The sequence below is a fragment of the Hylobates moloch genome, unplaced genomic scaffold (genome assembly GCF_009828535.3).
Source record: "Hylobates moloch isolate HMO894 unplaced genomic scaffold, HMol_V3 SCAFFOLD_3, whole genome shotgun sequence".
In the NCBI taxonomy this organism is placed as follows: domain Eukaryota; kingdom Metazoa; phylum Chordata; class Mammalia; order Primates; family Hylobatidae; genus Hylobates; species Hylobates moloch.
The window spans coordinates 41,519,115-41,538,639 of NW_026652278.1; the positions used below are offsets into that span (position 1 = coordinate 41,519,115).

At 38.7% G+C, this 19,525-nt stretch overlaps 1 protein-coding gene across 14 annotated transcripts in view; it reads left to right on the forward strand.

Moving 5' to 3' along the window:
- The window catches only part of CPEB3 (cytoplasmic polyadenylation element binding protein 3), a 241,514-nt gene that overhangs the window by 124,617 nt on the left and 97,372 nt on the right, over positions 1-19,525 (forward strand). For 7 of the 14 annotated variants that reach the window (XM_032136767.2, XM_058436214.1, XM_058436216.1 and 4 more), the window contains exon 5: positions 9,763-9,786. The exons of the other annotated variants lie outside the window; for them this stretch is intronic. In XM_032136767.2, the coding sequence (XP_031992658.1) occupies positions 9,763-9,786 (24 nt within the window). The remainder of the gene's footprint in view (positions 1-9,762; positions 9,787-19,525) is intronic. 14 annotated transcript variants of the gene reach the window in all.

Genomic DNA, 19,525 nt, shown 5'->3' on the forward strand with positions numbered 1-19,525 from the left:
CCATCTTGTTTAAGAAATACATTTTGTAGGCCAGGTGTGGTGGCTCATGCCTGTAATCCTAGCACTTTGGGAGGCCGAGGAGGGTGGATCACCTGAGGTCGAGAGTTTGAGACCAGCCTGGTCAACATGGTGAAACCTCATCTCTACTAAAAATACAAAAATTAGCCGTGCATGGTGGTGCACTCCTGTAATCCCAGCTACTTGGGAGGCTGAGGCAAGAGAATCTCTTGAACCTGGGCGACAGAAGTTGCAGTGAGCCGAGATCATGCCACTGCACTCTAGCCTGGGCAACAGAGTGAAACTCTGTCTCAAAAAAAAAAAAAAAAAAGAAAAGAAAAGAAAAAGAAATATATTTTCTAAAGCAATACTTGCCATAGATTGTGCTTCCTCTGATGAACCTAGGCAAAATTGAAAACCTTCTAGAAAGGATTCTTTATTTTAGATGCCATTTAGAACTTTTGTGATTCATTGGAGGAGGTCAAAGTATCAACATTGACAGGAATTTGAAGAAGTCAATTCCATTCCTCATGGACAACTTTGAGGGCTTCAAAACATCAGTAGAGAAAGTCACTTCAGATACAGTGTAAATAGCAAGAGAACTAGAAGTGGAGTCTAAAGATGTGACCAAATTGTTATAATCTCATGATGAAACCTGATGGATGAAAAATTGCTTCTTATGTACAAGCAAAGAAAGTGGTTTCTTAAGGTAGAGTCTACTTGATGAAGATGCTGTGAACATTGTTGAAATGACAGCAAAAGATTTAGAATATTACATACATTTAGTTGATAAAGCCGTTGCAGGGTTTGAAAGGATTGAATCTACTTTTGAAAGATATCCTACTATGGGTAAAATGCTCTCAAACAGTGCATGCTACAGAGAAATATTTTGTGAAAAGAAGAGTCAATCAATGTGGCAAACTTCACTGATCTCTTTTTTTTAAGATATTGCCTCAGCCACCCCAACCTTCAGCAACCACCACTCTGATCAGTTAGCAACAATCCGCATGGAGGGAAGACCTTCCACCAGCCAAAAAAAAAAAAAAAGAAGAAAAGAAGAAAAAAGTGACAACTCGCTGAATGCACAGATGATCATTGAGATTTTTAGCAATAAAGTTTTATTTTATTTTATTTTTTATTTTTTCGAGATAGGGTCCTACTCTGTTACCCAGGCTGGAGTGCAGTGGTATGATCATGGCTCACTGTAGCATTGAGCTCCTGGCCTCAAACAGTCCTCCCACCTCAGCCTCTTAAGTAGCTGGGGCTACAGGTATGAGCCACTGTGCTGGGCAACAATAAAGTATTTTTTGAATTAAGTTATATATATTGTTTTTTAAGACATAATGCTACTGTGCACTTAATAGACTATAGTATAATATAAACATAACTTGTATGCGCTAGGAAATAAAAAAATTGTGTGACTTGCTTTACTGTGATATTTGCTGTATTACAGTGGTTTGGAACCATAAGGCTGTAATATCTCTGAAGTATCCCTGTATTTTAATTCATAATATAACAGTTCTAAGTGTAATAATTAGTAGAAAACAATAATGTTGTGTTAGTAATAATGAAATAAAATTTTAAAAAAAATTGGGGTGAGAAGTTTATTTTCTTAAATTTTGGATTGTGCTGCTGAAAAACAGGATAATGGAGGCTGTGAAAATTCTGAAGAGAATTTCTGGGTACTTTCAAGGTCTTTATAGATTTAAAATACTGATTCTTCAAACTTAGTGGTTAAGAGTAAGGGTTTTTCAAATGTTTACCAACTGGTGAATGGATAAATGGTAGTTTGTCCATACTATGAAATACTACTCAGCAATAAAAAGAAACAAAATACTTATACATGTAACAACATGAATTAATCTCAAAAACATGCTAAGTGAAGGAAGTCAAACATATTATTGGTTTCATTAATATGAAATCATAGAAAAGGCAGGCCGGGCGCGGTGGCTCACGCTTGTAATCCCAGCACTTTGGGAGGCCGAGGCGGGCGGATCACGAGGTCAGGAGATCGAGATCACGGTGAAACCCCGTCTCTACTAAAAATACAAAAAATTAGCCGGGCGTGGTGGTGGGCGCCTGTAGTCCCAGCTACTCGGAGAGGCTGAGGCAGGAGAATGGCGTGAACCCGGGAGGCGGAGCTTGCAGTGAGCCGAGATAGCGCCACTGCACTCCAGCCTGGGTGACAGAGCGAGACTCCGTCTCAAAAAAAAAAAAAAGAAAAGGCAAACAAAACTATGGCGAGAAGGGAGATTAATGCTTGCCAGGAACCAGGAGTTAGGGGAGGGGATCAACTGCAAAAGCACGCAAAGAAATTTTCAAAGGTGTTGAACTGTCATATCTTGATTAGAATGGTGGTGGTTATATGTCTATATATAATTACCAAAATTAATCAGATCGTATACTTAAAGTGGATAAATTTTATTGACTGTAAATAATATCTTGACTTAAAGTAGGTGCTTTAGAGCCAAACTAAACCTGGATTCAGTCCTAGCTCTGCTGCTTAGTAGCTATATAACTTTGGGCCGGTCATCTTCTCTGGACCTTGGTTTGCCCATCTGGAAATGTGTATAATGATAGCTGCCTTGGGGATTAGAAGACATATTAAGTACTTAGCATATGCCTGGAACATGATAAATTATCAGTAGGTTATTATTTTACTTTATGATAGTCATTCTCCTTTATAAAATATCCCAGTAATGCTAGTATTTTGCTTATCAGTCATTAGTATTACTTTTTAGGTTTGCAAATACAATAGAAAGAAGATTTTTCTGAGAAGAATGTGTAAAAGTGAAAGAGAAGGGAAGGAAGGAGTTTTAAGACATCCAAATGCTTAATGTGTACAAAACAAAAACAAAAATAAAAACAAATACTTAATGTGAATGTAGCAGATGAATATATATCCTTCCCCTTCAAGCATCTTTTTTGCCTGCTACTTTCATATTGTTCATGGAGAAATTGATCTTTTCATTTATAACTTGCCTAGTTTCAGAAATGCTATCAAACATGAAATATTGGATTAAAAGTATCTTATCTGCCATTATAAGACAAAGGTATAGGAGGAGCATTTAAAGACAAACCCCAGCACTCCTGCTGTTTAAGAATTTATAGTCTAATGAGGGAAAGGGGGACATTTTGATTCAAACTTTAAGATCTTAACCCATCTTAAGTGAAATATTTTCTATGACTAATACTCCAAGGGAAGCTGAAAGAGAACATTAGATGTTTGAATAATTTTATAATGCCTACTGAAATGGTGATTCAAAAAATAAATTGCAAGGTGTTTCTTAAAAACTGATTTTATCACAGGGAAAGTAATTTTTTTTTTTTTTTTTTTTTGCTCTTGTTGCCCAGGCTGAGGTGCAATGGCACAATCTTGGCGCACTGCAACCTCCGCCTCCCGGGTTCAAGCGATTCTCCTGCCTCAGCCTCCTGAGTAGCTGGGATTATAGGCATGTGCCACCATGCCCGGCTAATTTTGTATTTTTAGTAGAGACAGGATTTCTCCATGTTGGTCAGGCTGGTCTCAAACTCCCGACCTCAGGTGATCTGCCTGCCTCGGCCTCCCAAATGCGGGGATTACAGGTGTTAGCCACTGCTCCTGGCATCTCCTACAGTGACATTTAATAGTTTTGACGAAAACTTCCATGCCAGTTAATAAAATGTTATACTAAATTCTTTGAATCTTCCTTCCTTTTTCATCAGGCACAGCATTTCAGGGGCTCTGCCTGTTTTGAAATGTTGTGTGCTGCTTTGATCCGCAGTAGAGTGAATATCTATCTATCCATCCTACCTACCTACCTACACCTCTGTCCCTCCCTCCCTCTCCCTTCCCCTCTTCTTTTTTTCTTGCTCTTTCTCATTTTTCGAGCCTGTATCATGGAGTCTGTATATGATATTACCTTGCTTAGAGAGACTTCCTCAAATTCAGATGTATCCATGTAACAGAAGAGTTCATTTAGATTTAAACACCAGATCAGCAATTTGGCAATTTCTTACAAAATTAAACATATCCTTACCATATAATCCAGCAATTGTGCTTCTTGGTATTTACCCAAAGAAGTTGAAAACATATATCCACATAAAAACCTGCACGTGGATGTTCAGAGCAGCTTTGTTCATAATTGCCAAAACTTGGAAGCAACCAAGATGTAAATAAGATGTATATCCAGATAATGGAATGTTATTCAGCACTGTAAACAAATGAGCTATGAAGCCATGAAAAGACATGCAGGAACCTTAGATGCATATTACTAAGTAAAAGAAGACAATCTGGAAAGGTTTCATATGATTCCAACTATATGACATTCTGGAAAAGACAATACTATGAAGACAGTAAAAAGATCAGTGGTTGCCAGAGGTTAAGGGGGAGGGAGGGAAAAATAGATGGAGCACAGGGGATTTTTTTTTTTTTTTTTTTTTTTTTTTTTTTTTTGGGTGAGACAGAGATTTACTCTTGTTGCCCAGGCTGGAGTGCAATGGTGCGATCTCAGCCCACCGCATCCTCCACCTCCCAGGTTCAAACGATTCTTCTGCCTCAGCCTTCCAGATTATAGACATGCGCCACCATGCCCGGCTAATTTTGTATTTTTAGTAGAGACAGGGTTTCACCGTGTTGCCCAGTCTGGTCTCGAACTCCTGACCTCAGGTGATTCGCCCACCTTGGCCTCCCAGAGTGCTGGGATTACAGGTGTGAGCCACTGTGCCCTGCGGAGCACAGGGGATTTTTAAGGCAGTGAAACTATTCTATATGATACCGTAACGGTGGATACAAGTTGCACATTCGTCAAAACCCGTGGAATGTACATCAAGAGTGAACCCTAATGTAAACTGTAGACTTTGGATGATTATGATGTGTCAGAATAGGTTCATCAGTTTTAACAAATGTACTGTGGTGGGGGATGTTGATAATTGGGGAAGCTATGCAAGTGTGGGGCTGGAGGGCGTACACGAAATCTCTGGGCCTTCCTTTTTTTGCTGTGAACCTAAAAAGGCTCTAAAAATTTAAAGTCTCTAAAAAACAAACAGCAGAGCATAACATGCCCTTCCCTTGGGGAGTCACATGTATAAGAATGCAACCATTAAAACTTAGTGCAGACCAAGTCATAAGGAATAACAGATGATCTATTTTAGTGTTGCCTCATGTGCCCAGCAAAGTACCATTCCATTAACATGAGAGTGCTGTTGACAGTGTACTTGTCACTGACTATACAAATCCACTTTTGGAATAATTCTTGTATTTCCCCCTGTAAAATACATGTACCATTTAATTTTTATTCTGATGGATTGGAAATAAGTATTTTTTTCAATTTTTAATTATTCAGGTTTATGATTTAAAAGCTACAAAAATATTAGCACTGTGGATTTTCTGCACTATTTTTATAACCAATGAACTAATCTAAACTATTTGTAATGTTTCATTTTTAACTATTCAAATACAAACAGTACACAAATCATAGATACATAGGTTTAATAAATATATTGCTCAATGTAGTATCACAAATTGAGCTCACCCGTGTAACTAGTGCCTGGATCAAGGCCAAAACATTACTAACACCCCAAATCTGGTTACTATCTCTAGCCAAGGGTAATACTACTCTGATTTCTAAAAATTAGAGGTAATTTGTATGGGCTCTAAATTGCTTAATATATATGAAACAGTAAAAGAATTCTATCTCTTAAAAAAAAAGAATTCTATCTCTAAGGCTGGTAGTAGTTGATAATTGAGAATTAAAGTTCTTAGAGGGAGTAGATAGACCTTTGAAAGAATATTGTATCTTGTTATATCTGGTATAAATCCATCTTAGCATAGATAGGATATTAGAAAGATGAAATAAGTCACATTACTCTCTTTTTAAAAATGTGGAGTCAGCTGGGCGCGGTGGCTCACGCCTGTAATCCCAGCACTTTGAGAGGCCAAGGCGGGTGGATCACAAGGTCAGGAGTTCGAGACCAGCCTGGCCAATATGATGAAACCCCATCTCTACTAAAAATACAAAAATTAGCTGGCGCGGCGGTGCATGCCTGTAGTCCCAGTTACTCAGGAGGCTGAGGCAGAAGAATCGCTTGAACTGGGAGGTGGAGGTTGTAGTGAACCAAGATCATGCCACTGCACTCCAGCCTGGGCGATACGTGTGAAGTATTTTGAACTGTTCTCGGCACATAGGAAGCACTCATTAGCTGCTATGATAATCACTATAAAAAGACCAAGGTAGTACATAATAAATTCCACAATGAATGATAAAAACAAATCTAAGCTACTGGGCGCAGTGGCTCATGCCTGTAATTCCAATACTTTGGGAGGCCAACGCGGGTGGATCACCTGAGGTCAGGAGTTCGAGACCAGCCTGGCCAACATGGTGAAACCATGTCTCTACTAAAAATATAAAAAATTAGCTGGGCAAGGTGGCAGGCACCTGTAATCCCAGCTACTCAAGGGGCTGAGGCAGGAAAATCGGTTGAATCCGGGAGGAGGAGGTTGCAGTGAGCCGAGATCATGCCATTGCACTCCAGCCTGGGCAACAAGGGTGAAACTCCGTCTCAAAAAACAAACCAAACCAAAACAAAATGAAACAAAAAAAATCTAAGCATCTCAGATAGATCACTACTTGATATTGGCTACCTATCCCATATGCCATCCTGTCTCTCTGACATCAGAGTTCCCAACCATCATGAACCAATTTACAGTCCCAGCACTTTGGGAGGCCAAGGTGGGCAGATCCCTTGAAGTCCAGGAGACCAGCTTGGGTGACATGGTGAAACCCTGTCTGCAAAAGATACAGAAATTAGCTGGGTGTGGTGATCCCAGCTGCTCAGGAGACTGAGGTGGGAGAATCGCTTGAGCCCATGAGGCAGAGGTTGCGGTGAGCAGAGATCTTGCCACTGCGCTCCAGCTTTTGTGCCAGAGTGAGACCCCGTCTCAAAAAAACAAACCAACAAAACTCCCAGGTAGGTCTTTTGTAACTCTTCCTCTGTCCCCAATTCAACATGCTGCCCTCCACCCCTAAGCCTGTCTAGATCTATTAACTTCATCTACATTACTTGGATGTTTAGTGGTTGAAGACTTGTGTGAACAACATTCTCATTTATCCTTCATGGGTGTTAATGTCCAATGAGTCATTTGTACCTTAGTGTTGCAATCAGATTTGTTTTCATTGGGTATCTGGCCAGAAATCAGATATAATGGGGAAAAAAATGAATTTGTTGTTTGGGAGAGACATAAGTAATTTTAAGATGTGGAGTATTTCCTTTCTCAATAGAGATTTTTCATTGGGATGTCAGGCAGCATAACATCATTGGGGATGGGAAGAAAGGACAAAGAGACAAGTGATAGGATGTCAAAATTTATTTCATCTTTTTTAAAGTGTTATATTAATCCATCCATATAATTATGGATAAAGCAAATTTAGGGGAGGGATCAAGCTAGGAAGCTACCTACCATTTATTATACTTTTTATAAGAAGAGGAATTCAAGGTTCCAAATAATAAACAGTATAAAAGTCCCTTAAATTGTTTTTGGAATGCATCCCCTTTTGTAAATTATGTAAACAGTAATAGCTATGTAAATTCAGAAGAGATTTTTTTCAGCTGGGCATGGTGGCTCACCCCTGTAATCCCAGCACTTTGGGAGGCCGAGGTGGGGATCACTTGAGGTCAGGAATTTGAGACCAGCCTGGCCAACATGGCAAAACTCCATCTCTACTAAAAATACAAAAATTAGCCAGGCGTGGTGACGGGTACCTGTAATTCCAGTTACTTTGGAGGCTGAGGCAGGAGAATCGCTTGAACCTGGGAAGTGGAGGTTGCAATGAGCCAAGATCGTGCCACTGCACTCCAGCCTGGGTGACAGAGCGAACGAGACTCCATCTCAAAAAAAAAAAAAAAAAAAAAAAAAAAAAGATTTTTTTCATTGAGGGTTGTAGTACAGGAGGAATCAGGGGAAAAAATAGAGCTTGGGCTGGATAATCCTTTCTAATATTTGAGTAGTGGGAAAGTGAAGAAGTTAAAGTTGTGGAATGAGGGTCTGATCCCTGAGGAAAAGTGGAAAGTAGTAGCAAATGAGATTGGCCTAGTGGTATTTCAACTATCTGGCTGAAAAGTCTGAATTATTTTCCTATGGAGTAAATAGGTTTTTTGTTTGTTTGTTTTTTGTTTTTTTTTTTGAGATGGAGTCTCGCTCTGTCACCCAGGCTGGGGTGCAGTGGTATGATCTTGGCTCACTGCAACCTCCACCTCCTGGGTTCAAGCAATTCTCCTGCCTCAGTCTCCTGAGTAGCTGGGACTACAGGTGCCCACCATCACGCCTGGCTAATTTTTGTATTTTTAGTAGAGATGGAGTTTCACCATGTTGGCCAGGCTGGTCTCAAACTCCTGACCTCAGATGATCTGCCCACCTTGACCTCCCAAAGTGCTGGGATTACAAACATGAGCCACTGCACCTGGTCAGAAATAGTTTTCTTTAATGCTTAATATAATACACTGTAAATATAACTCCAGATTATCTTCCTTTTTCAGTATAAGCTAGTTGTGTGACATTTCACACTTTTATTTATTTTTTTACTTATTTATTTTTATTTATTTATTTTGAGACCGAGTCTTGCTCTGTCACCCAGGCTGGAGTGCAGTGGCGTGATCTCAGCTCACTGCAACCTCTACCTCCCAGGTTAAAGCAGTTCTTCTGTCTCAGCCTGCCGAGTAGCTGGGATTACAGGCATGCGCTACCATGCCCGGCTAATTTTTTGTATTTTTAATAGAGATGAGGTTTCACCATGTTGGCCAGGCTGGTCTCAAACTCCTGACCTCAAACGATCCTCCTGCCCTGGCCCCCCAAAGTGCAGGGATTACAGGTGTGAGCCACCACACCCAGCCCGTTATGCTTTTAAGAAATGGATTAAGCTCTAAATCATTTTTTAAAATAGAACCTGAGGTTTCAAATTTGAGAAACTTTCCACTCTGAAAATCATTTTACTTGACAGGATCTTTTAGTGATACATGATACCACAGTCTAGCTCTATTAAACAGTGTAACAATACATTCTATAGGGCTGGAGTTTTAAAGAGGAAGAAAACCTTTAAAGCACTGTATTATTAAGCATGGCCTGAGGTGGACCCAGTGCCTTAGTCTCATTTTACTTTTGCAGTTCATTTTATAGATCAAAAAGATATTACATTCCCCCATTTGTAATACTGAGTGGAAAGTAAATGGAGAGAGAGAAGCTTTACTGAAAATTGTACAGAAACACATTCTGTAAAGTAACAGCTAGTTGTATATAAAATTTCTATACATTTTTCAGGGGAATCTATGAAGAGAGAGTGTGTGTTTGGGGGGAATGTGTGTGTAGTAAGAAATTCAGAGTGACCACCGCATGGTACAGTTTTTAGTTATCTAGAATGAATAATTTTTTCTTATCTGGTGGTAAGATAAAGTACAAATGAAGATTTATAAATCAGTTTTTTAAAGTACTCTATGTCTGATATAGATAATAGGCTCCAATATAAACCCTCATAAGACTTCTGAAACATCCAGTGTATCTGTTCCAGTGGCTGCCACATCCAGTTAAATTTCTTTTTAAGATTGTGATTTAGCCTGTACTTCATAAAGGTTTTTTAAAAAAATATAGTGTTTGCAGTCAAGTTGAACAGTATCTTCATATCAATTGAATAATTCCAAGAATACATAGAACAGCTTTGTGTGAATTTTTTTTTAATTTCTAAATTCACCATTTTGATACAAATACCCATGGTTTTCTTCTATGTTTACATGCAGCCAGGAGCTATGGGCGGAGACGAGGTAAATTTTTTTTTTTTTTTTTAATGAGATCTTTTGCTTGCCAAATTGTGAGTAAATATGGGTGTGTTTATGTGTGTGTGTATTCATACCTGTGTGTGTGTAAAACAATAATTATCATATGGTGTGATGTTCTATCTTAATTATTTTAGCAAAATGATTTATCGCTTTCATTAAAATTTTTGTTGTTGTTGTTAGTTGGTAATTTGTTCTTCTAATTTAAAAAAGATATAGCAAAGACTATTTCTCCTTAAAGTTTTTTGTTATATGGCTTATTGTGAATAAACATGAGGAAATAAAGGCCAAGCATATATATTTTTCTGCCCTGTATTCATTGTGTTCTTTTCATACAACTTAGAAGGCAGAACTTGGGTTTTGGAGGGCAATTCTTGATCTTATTAGGTTGGCTGGTGAATTTTTTTCTGTTATATTCAGAGTCCGATTTACCCCGGAAGTAAATGAAGCTTAAGTTTCAGGGCCTCTCACTTGCTTGGACCCCTTCCAAAGTCTATGTAATTTTCGTGTTCTTTTTCTTAAAGAGGGACCCCAAAATAGGCTTTGGTCCCCATAAAACCTGCATTCTCTCCTGGTCACACCCAAACGAAATAATACAACTTTCATTTGTGTAATGCTGTGACTGTTCTAAAGCATTTCCCATATCTGTAGTTTTTTCAAATAATTTTACAAAGTAGCTAGGAGAAGCCGGATGTAGTAGAAAGCATATGGGACTTAGGGTCAGACACGTAGGTTGTAATCACTGACTTATCATTTAGATTTGGTATGCTCATCTGTAAATTATGAGGTAATAAAACCAGTCTTGTCCTTCTTCAGAGTATTAATAAAGTTCTAGTTTAAAAAAAAGGGAAATGAAAAGCTATCCATGTAAATTGAAAATATTCCACAAATATAAGTTACTTTGGTGCTCATTTGCAGAAACTGACGGAGAAGTAGTAATTTACTTGCTGTGTGACCAAGTTAAAGTCAGAGTCAAGATCACAATCTGTGTCTTTTGGCTCTTTATTTGCTAATGTTTACCATTCATCAGGCTGTCTCTGACTTTGTAGTTGAGTCATGAAGAGAAGATAATGATGCTAAATTCATAGTATTTTATTATGTTTTAAAAAATATTAAAAATATTCTCTGCCTATGCTTACCCAAACAATACTTTTATCATTTATTTCACAGCAAATATTTGTTGAATGAGTGACTATTGGCAGAAGCTAATATATATGTATGGTGGATCATACAGTCCTTTTGCTTTTCATCATCATTATGTGGAAAAACGTTTGTGTAAATGATTATTTTCTATCCGTGGAAATAAATATCATTAAATTTTATTGCCTTATTTTTAAATTTAAAAAGTTGAAGCCTAGAAATTATGTTATTAAGACATATTTTGTACCATACTTGTTTCATGTTGCTAGAAAAATGATCACTGTCAGGAAAGAAAAGGAAATGAACTATTTTATATAGAAAATAGACACCATCTGGAGAATAGACAGCAGGGCCTGGCTTTTCTTCTTCTCATGTACTAATCAGTCACCAAATCTTGTCAAGATTTTCCCTCTAGTTTTCTCAGGCCTTGTCCGTCTCATTTCTGCTATTTTTATTTCTCCTGTTCCATTTCTACAGCTTCATCTTTCTGAAACACCACTTCGTGTCACCCCCATTCTCAATTCAGGGTCCCCATGATCTGGCCTCTGCCTCTTTCACCAACATCATTATCTTCATTTTTCCCACGTCATCTTCCCCTGACAAATCTATTTGCTTTCCCACTCTCTGGCCATACAGGTCACCCTTCCTCTCATCTATATATCTAAGGACTATCTTTATTTTACTAGTTCAAACCTTACCCTTTCCAGGAAGCCTTCCCCAGTGGCCTTGCAGACAGTGTTTTCCTCTGATTCTGCTGTCTTGCATTCTTCCTGCCTTTTCTGTATGCCCTGATTCTTCATCTTGGATAAGTTCTTTGAGGATAGTTGTCTCTAGTGCCTAACACTGGGCCCTAAGTATAGTTAGCCCTTATTTTTTTTTTTTTTTTTTTTTTTTTTTGAGACGGAGTCTCGCTCTTTCCCCCAGGCTGGAGTGCAGTGGCGCGATCTCGGCTCACTGCAAGCTCCGCCTCCCGGGTTCACGCCGTTCTCCTGCCTCAGCCTCCCGAGTAGCTGGGACTACAGGCGCCTGCCGCCGCGCCCGGCTAATTTTTTGTATTTTTAGTAGAGACGGGGTTTCACCGTGTTAGCCAGGATGGTCTCGATCTCCTGACCTCGTGATCCGCCCGTCTCGGCCTCCCAAAGTGCTGGGATTACAGGCGTGAGCCACAGCGCCCGGCCAGTTAGCCCTTATTAAGTGCTTATTGATAAGGATTATTTTGAAATAACACCCTACATTTATGCAGAGCAGAGTTTGGCATCGTATTTTTAAAAATTATCTTATTTTTATAAATAATAGCATATTAATACTATACATCAAGAATATAAAGTTGCCTATAGTTTCTAAGCTTCTGAAAAAAATACTCATCCTTTTTTCATTTTACTTTCTCCATATCTATTTGTGAGGTTGATTTTATTCTCAAAAGTCACGATGTTTGTATGAGGTGCTACATTAAATATTTCCTAGAATGACTTGGTCCCTGCTCTTGGTCTGCAGTTTGATAGGTGCAAATGAAGAAGAGAATGATGAGAGAGAGAGGAAGAGAGACAGAGAGAGGCGCAAATGCTAAAAGACTGAATGTTGGCTTTCTGTAATGAAAAAAGAACGGACAGAAAACGTTTTGTCCATGCTTTCAATAAGTCTTTCATTTTCAAAGCTGAAAAAGAAGTCATCTTCCTTAAATGTAATGATATAACCATATGGGATGAAGCATGTCTAGATCTCATATCTAGAACGCTCATTCTCTGAGATGTATTCATTTGAGCCAACTCTGCATAGTATACTTCTGATGAATTGGCAGACTTCCTCATGGTTATTTTTTCATGTGAACAGGGATTAAATTAATGTTTGATCCCTTTCCTCTAATTAACATTTAGACTTGCCCAAAAAGAATAAAAATTAAGCTTGCTGATGTATGTTACTTCCCTCTACCTATGATTAAGGATAGAACTGGAGCTATAACTTATTTTCTATGTGTTACATAAACATGTTGGTAAACTTTTTTCTTTTTCTGAGATAGAGTCTCACTTTGTCACCCAGGCTGGAGTGCAGTGGCATAATCTTGGCTCACTGCAACCTCCGCCTCATGGGTTCAAGTGATTCTCCTGCCTCAGCCTCCCAAATAGCTGGGACTACAAGCATGCACCGCCATACCTGGCTAATTTTTGTATTTTTAGTAGACATGGGGTTTCTCCATATTGGCTAGGCTGGTCCTGAACTCCTGGCCTCAAGCCATCTGCCCATCTCCCAACGTGCTGGGATTACAGGCATGAGCCACCGCATCTGGTCATGTTGGTAAATTTTATAGGAACAAAAATAAAGGGAATGTAATATATGTGAAAGTTTTGAGTTCTGTCAGCAAGAATTTGGCCAGTGGACTTTTACACCTCTCCTGCTAAGTGTGGAAAAGTTTCCTGGGATAAGTAGAATTTCAGGACCTATTTGTATAATGGAATAGGAATGGGAAGCAAGACATTCTAGTACGTGTTTCTCCTTAGAAGAAAGCTTAAAGATGAGATTGCCATGACCAGATGCTTGGAGTACATATCTCTGAGTGTATGCTGTGGGACCAGCTGGAGAGGAGAAGCTGGTAGTAGGACGATCTACGCTGCCTTAATGAGTGTTTTTGAAACAGACAGTGAAACTCCTGGACACAGATATTGTCAGGCTTTAGAAAGAGGGTTTTATGATAAAGTAATGAAAGCAGGAGATAACTTGAACATCAGCTCAAGGCTTGAATGAGGACATTGAAGGTAGACTCTTAGCAAACCAAGTACTCCTAGTAATGTAGCTGAAGCAGTAATAATGAGAAATGAGAAGCATGACATGTGAAAGAATAAGATTTGAAAATAAATATCAATTACATATAGTTTAAAAATACCCAATTATATTTCCCATTTATATCTATTTTGAATTGTTCCAGTAGACAAACCTTGATTTCATTTGTGGAATAAGAATCACACCAAAGAATCTTACCATTTTTCTTTGGGAGTGTTCTGCCTTTGCTAAGCTTTAATATGTGTCCTCCTATACAACTGCAACCCCTGTTAGAAACTAGTCTACCAGGTAGTGTCATTTAAGACTTTTGCCTACACATTTAATATATGCTGTGCTTTTCATTTCACATGAGAATGAGTTTTTATGCTCTCCATGAAACTATTGTCCATAAGTAGACATGTTGGCTGTGCCAGTATTTTTGATGTTTAACAGAATTTCTTAGTTATAGAGCAGTAAGGAGAATATGAAAGGTCCTTTTAACAATGCAAATGAGAAAATACAACTAGTCTACCAGGTAGTGTCATTTAAGATTTTTGCCTACACATTTAATATATATTGTGCTTTTCATTTACATGAGTATGAGTTTTTATGGTCTCTGTGAAACTCTTGTCCATAAGTAGACATGTTGGCTATGCCAATATTTTTGTTTTTGTTTTTTGCTTTTTGAGATGGAGTCTCGCTCCATCGCCCAGGCTTGAGTGCAGTGGCGCGATCTTGGCTCACTGCAACCTCTGCCTCCCGAGTTCAAGCAATTTGCCTGCCTCAGCCCCCCGAGTAGCTGGGATTACAGGCACGCACCACCATGCCTGGCTAGTTTTTGTATTTTTAGTAGAGATGGGGTTTCTCCATGTTGGCCAGGCTGGTCTCGAACTCCTGACCCCAGGGGATCGCCTCGGCCTCCGAAAGTGCTGGGATTATAGGCATGAGCCACTGCACCCGGCCCATGCCAGTATTTTTGATGTTTAACAGAATTTCCTAGTTATAGAGCAGTAAGGAGAATATAAAAGATTCTTTTAACAATGCAAATGAAAAAATACAAAGAATGATTAGAGTTACTGTTATAAATGTACTCCTGCGTATATTTAGTTCATAAAAAATATATTGATATTAATGGGTTACATAATTGATAACAAAAGTTCTAAAATCCAATCAAACAAACTTGTGTGCTGAGTTGAAGTTGAGTATGTCTGTCAAAAGCCTGCTCGAGGGAAGAGAGATCAGCTATTCCAGGGAGACCATGCTAGAAGCATGCCATCCTGCTAATTCAAACCCAGTTGTATGAGCTTGCTTGTTTAAAGGTATGGATGATTCTAGAATAAAACATGGACATGAATTGGAGAATTTTCTGAATGTTCATGGTTATAATATCTGAAAATGTTACTGCTCATAGTAATAGGAAAATTTGAGCACAGACGATAGTGAGGGGAAGATGACTAGTTTTTCACTTTCATGGGAAGTTAATCTGGGAGGGGCCAAAAGAAAGACTGAAGGAGGGATTTTCTGGGCCTTCTACCCAAATTTTACTCATTAAGTGTTTGCATACCTATACTGTACTAGACTCCAGATGTGGTCTCTGACACTGCTCAATGGTCACTCTAGTAGGGAGAGAGACAATAAATAAGTGAAACGAATATATTTATTCTTAACAGTTGTGATAAATACTAGGCAGAAAAGAATAGGGGAGTCCCTCTAAGGTAGGGAGGTCACCTCTGAAGAGGTGACGTTTAAACAAACTGAAAGGATGGAGAGACAGCTATCTAAAACTTTTTGGTATTAAGGAAATTTTCAAATATATACAAATGTAGAATAGTTTAATGAACACCAATATATCCATCATCAGCTTCAATTATTATCAGCATTTTTGCCAGTTTTGTTTCATATATTATCTTCCCTTTTTCCCCGGGAATATTTTAAAGGGAATTTCGGATATTATAAGACAGCTAGTTTAAAAGGGGAAGGTGGAAGGAACTGCATTTGTAAAAGGCTTGAAGCAAAGTACAGATACATGCTACAACATAAACCTTGAAAACATTACACTAAGTGAAAGAAGCCAATCTCAAGAGTCACGTATTTGTATGATACCATTTATATGAAGTGTCCAGAATAGACAAATCTATTGAGACAAAACGGAGATTAGTGGTCACCTAGGGCTGAGAAGTTGGGGGAAAACCAAGAGTGACTGCTAATGGATTAAATGGATCAATTGTATGATATAAGAATTATATTTCAAAAAAGTCGTGTTTCTTTAAAAAAGTCTTGAAGCAAAGTCTTTTTTACTTTGAGGAAGCCTACAATGACTGATGCTTGGTAGATGATGGAGGAGTATGTCTTAAGATGAATTTGGAGAAAGGAAAGAGAATCTGATCTTGCTGGACATTAGCTTCTGGTAAGGATTTTGAATTTGGTCCAAGTACAAGAGGAAATCTTTGAAGCTTTAAAGCAAGGTCAAATGATTGGATTCATGTTTTTAAAAGAGCACATCTGGTTGCTGTTTGGAGTGGAATGAAAAGAGAATTGGGTTGCCTCGTTAGGAGGTGATGTCAGGCATGAAATGAGGATAGTTAGGATAGGGTGATGGCAGTGGAGTTGGAGAGAAGTGAACAAATTAAAGATATATCTTGGAGAATGGGATCAACAGTAGTGTTTAACAGATGGTGTCAGGTTGCTGAATTAACCTTGGAGAGTAAATAAGAAGGAAGACTCAAAAATGATTTTGAGATTCTGGCTGGAGTGATTGGGTGAATTGTAATGTCACATATTGAAATGGGACTGGGAGAGAATAAGTTTAAGGTAGACATCAAAAGTTCACTTGTAAACATATTCAGTTTGTGATGCGTAAGAAATACCAGATATTAATATGAAGTAAATCTATTTTTATGTAAGATTTCTGTGTGATAAAAGGGATTCTCTTGTTCCCAGGGATCTGAAAGCCTGTCATCTAGTTAAACTCTCTCATTATGCAAATGAGACCATAAGTGAAATGTTTTTTGTTCAGAGTCACCTACTGGACACTAGGCTGGAACCTATCTTGACTTCTAGGGAATATATATGTATTTTATGAGGGAGTCATGCCTCATAATTCCTTTTTCTTAAACCCCCAAAGTGATTGATTTCTGAGCTACTTACAAGACTAAAATGAAAAGAGTCAGGCTTGGAGTAGAAGTGCTGGGCCAGAGGTACCCTGGAGCTGCTGGAGTGTTGGCAGAGGCCTTGGTGGGAGCTCAGAGGTGAGGTCCCAGCAGCTTTCACAGCATAGCTTGGCCAATGGGCTTTTGTTTTTCCATCATTTGCTGAAGGAAAGGAAGCCTTCTGGGGAGGAATTATCTTGGACAAGACTTCCATGCTTAACTAATGCTTTGCAAGTCTTCTATTTGGCACTTTTCCTGCAAGCTCATTTGGTTTTAAGCCATCTCCACATTCAGAGATGATTTGTCCAATTACTGCACCAAAAACTAATTATAGATAGTAATTGAAATAGATATCAGAGAACCAGACCATTGGTTGAAAGCCAGATGGCCAACTTGCAGCATTTGAGAAACCTTTCTCCTGCTTTTATTGAAATATTGAATATACATATTTTATGTGGCAGTATCATGGTGTTCTAAAGCAGGTTTATATCCTCCTCACATAGAAATATAATTTTTGATAAGTAATGTGGCTTGCTTAACACATTTTGGTCTTGGAAATATTTCCTTAAAAAAAAAGAAATACGTCAGAGAGATGCTAGTTAGTGAAGCAAGACTTCTCCTGGGGCACAATTTAGGTGCAGCCTCTTAAATTTTCAGTTTCTAGTAACACATGTCCAGGAACTAAAATTTTACTGTCTTCTCAGGGATGATTTGTTTTGGAGATGGATTTATGCCAATCAAATGAATGCATGAATACCATCCTCACAAGGGATTACTGGACAAATCAGAATACCACTGTTTTCTCATGGAGCTGGTTGCATATGGAAATAAAATTTCAGTAGCTGACTGTCTACTAGCTCAAGAGTCACCCCTTCACAATTGCAGAGTCCTGAATTTGTTAATGGAATAGTCCTTCAGGAGCTTATAATAAGAGCAGAGGGACCAGAAGCAGTGGCTCATGCCTGTAATCCCAGCACTTTGGGAGGCTGAGGCAGGAAGATCACTAGAGCCCAGGAGTTCAAGACCAACCTGGGCAACCTAGTGAGACCCCATCTCTGTATTTAAAAAAAAAATAAGAGAGAGAGAGCAGAGGGAAATAGATTATTTTCAAGCTCTGGAAATACCACATGAACCATTCTGTCCCCTGGAGGAATAATCCTACGTAGTATGATAAAGTCCTCATATATCCTGTCGGTCTGCACTGGGTAAATACTACAAACTCTTACTCTACAATTCTGTCTTTTAAATCCTTTCTGCAGACTTTTTGTTCTGCCAGCACTTCAGGCAGTCATGTTACAGTAAGGATGATTAGGTTATAGATTTTACATTCCAGTGTTGAGAATATACTTCCTTAACTTGATTGAACTTGGATATTTCCCAGGGCTGCATATACTTCACACAGAATATCTCTTTCAGTGGCTGCCTGTAGGAGACAAATAATCTTCAAATCAGTGATTCTTAAACTTGAGCATAGGAATCACTGGGGAAATTTGTGCAAATACAGATTTTCAAGCCTGACCCCCACAGATTCAGATTAGTAGATCTGGGGATTGGGTTCTCAGGCCTATATTCTTAATTATTACCCACAGTTAGAGAAATATCATTTTTGTGTTAGTTCTTAGCAGTTTCATTTCCAAGGGCAAATTTATTTTATTGCTGAAGTCTATCTTACTCTAAATACTAAGACAGAAGTTTGGTTTTAAAACCTTGGGAAATTTCTTAATTACCCATAACCACTTAATAAAACTGTCCAAATTTTTACAACTCTTGATTTTGTTTTCTTTGCCAAAATACTCTGAGCTGTGGTTATGTTGGCCATGCAGAAAATTCTTTTTGTGCCAGAATATCTTCCACATCTGCTTCTTCACTCTTTCACTGCTCTCGTTCAAGACTTCCTCATGTCTCATCTGGACAGTCACAGATTTCTTCAGACTCTCACCTCATCCACCCTCTCCCTGAGTTCAAAATGTTGGAAGTAATATAAATTATGGTAGGATTTTGGCTAGAGGACAACATGGTCATAGGTATCTTAGAGAAGTCATTCTGACAGGACAGAAGATGGATTAGGTGAGAATATCATGGTCTCTGTGGAGTTAGTGTAGTTCAAAATAAGCCAGTATTAGAGCTGGGCACAGTGGCTCACACCTGTAATCCCAGCACTTTGGGAGGCTGAGACAGGCAGATCACTTGAGGTCAGGAGTTCGAGACCAGCCTGGCCAACATGGCGAAACCCTGTCTCTACTAAAAATAGAAAAATAAGCCGGGTATGGTGGCACACGCCTATAATCCCAGCTACTGGGGAGGCTGAGGCAAGAGAATCTTTTGAACCTGGGAGGCAGAGGTTGCAGTAAGCCAAGATTGCGCCACTGCGCTTCAGCTTGGGTGACAGAACGAGACTATGTCTCAAAAAAAAAAAAAAAAAAAAAGCCAGTATTAGAATAAATATTAAATTCAAAAAGTGGGAAAATAATTTTCCATTTTGTAATATAGAACATTAATGCCTGACCAAATAAAAGCAATAGGAAAGGTCTCAATTTTCTAGGACATGGTTACATCTCTGCCATTCTCACACCTGTGTATTGTGTTTCTTCATAGATTTGCAGCCACATGCCTTTGCACTTACTGTTTTCCTTCCCTGGATGCTGCCTCACATTTAACATTTTTGGTGTGCCTTTTATATGACC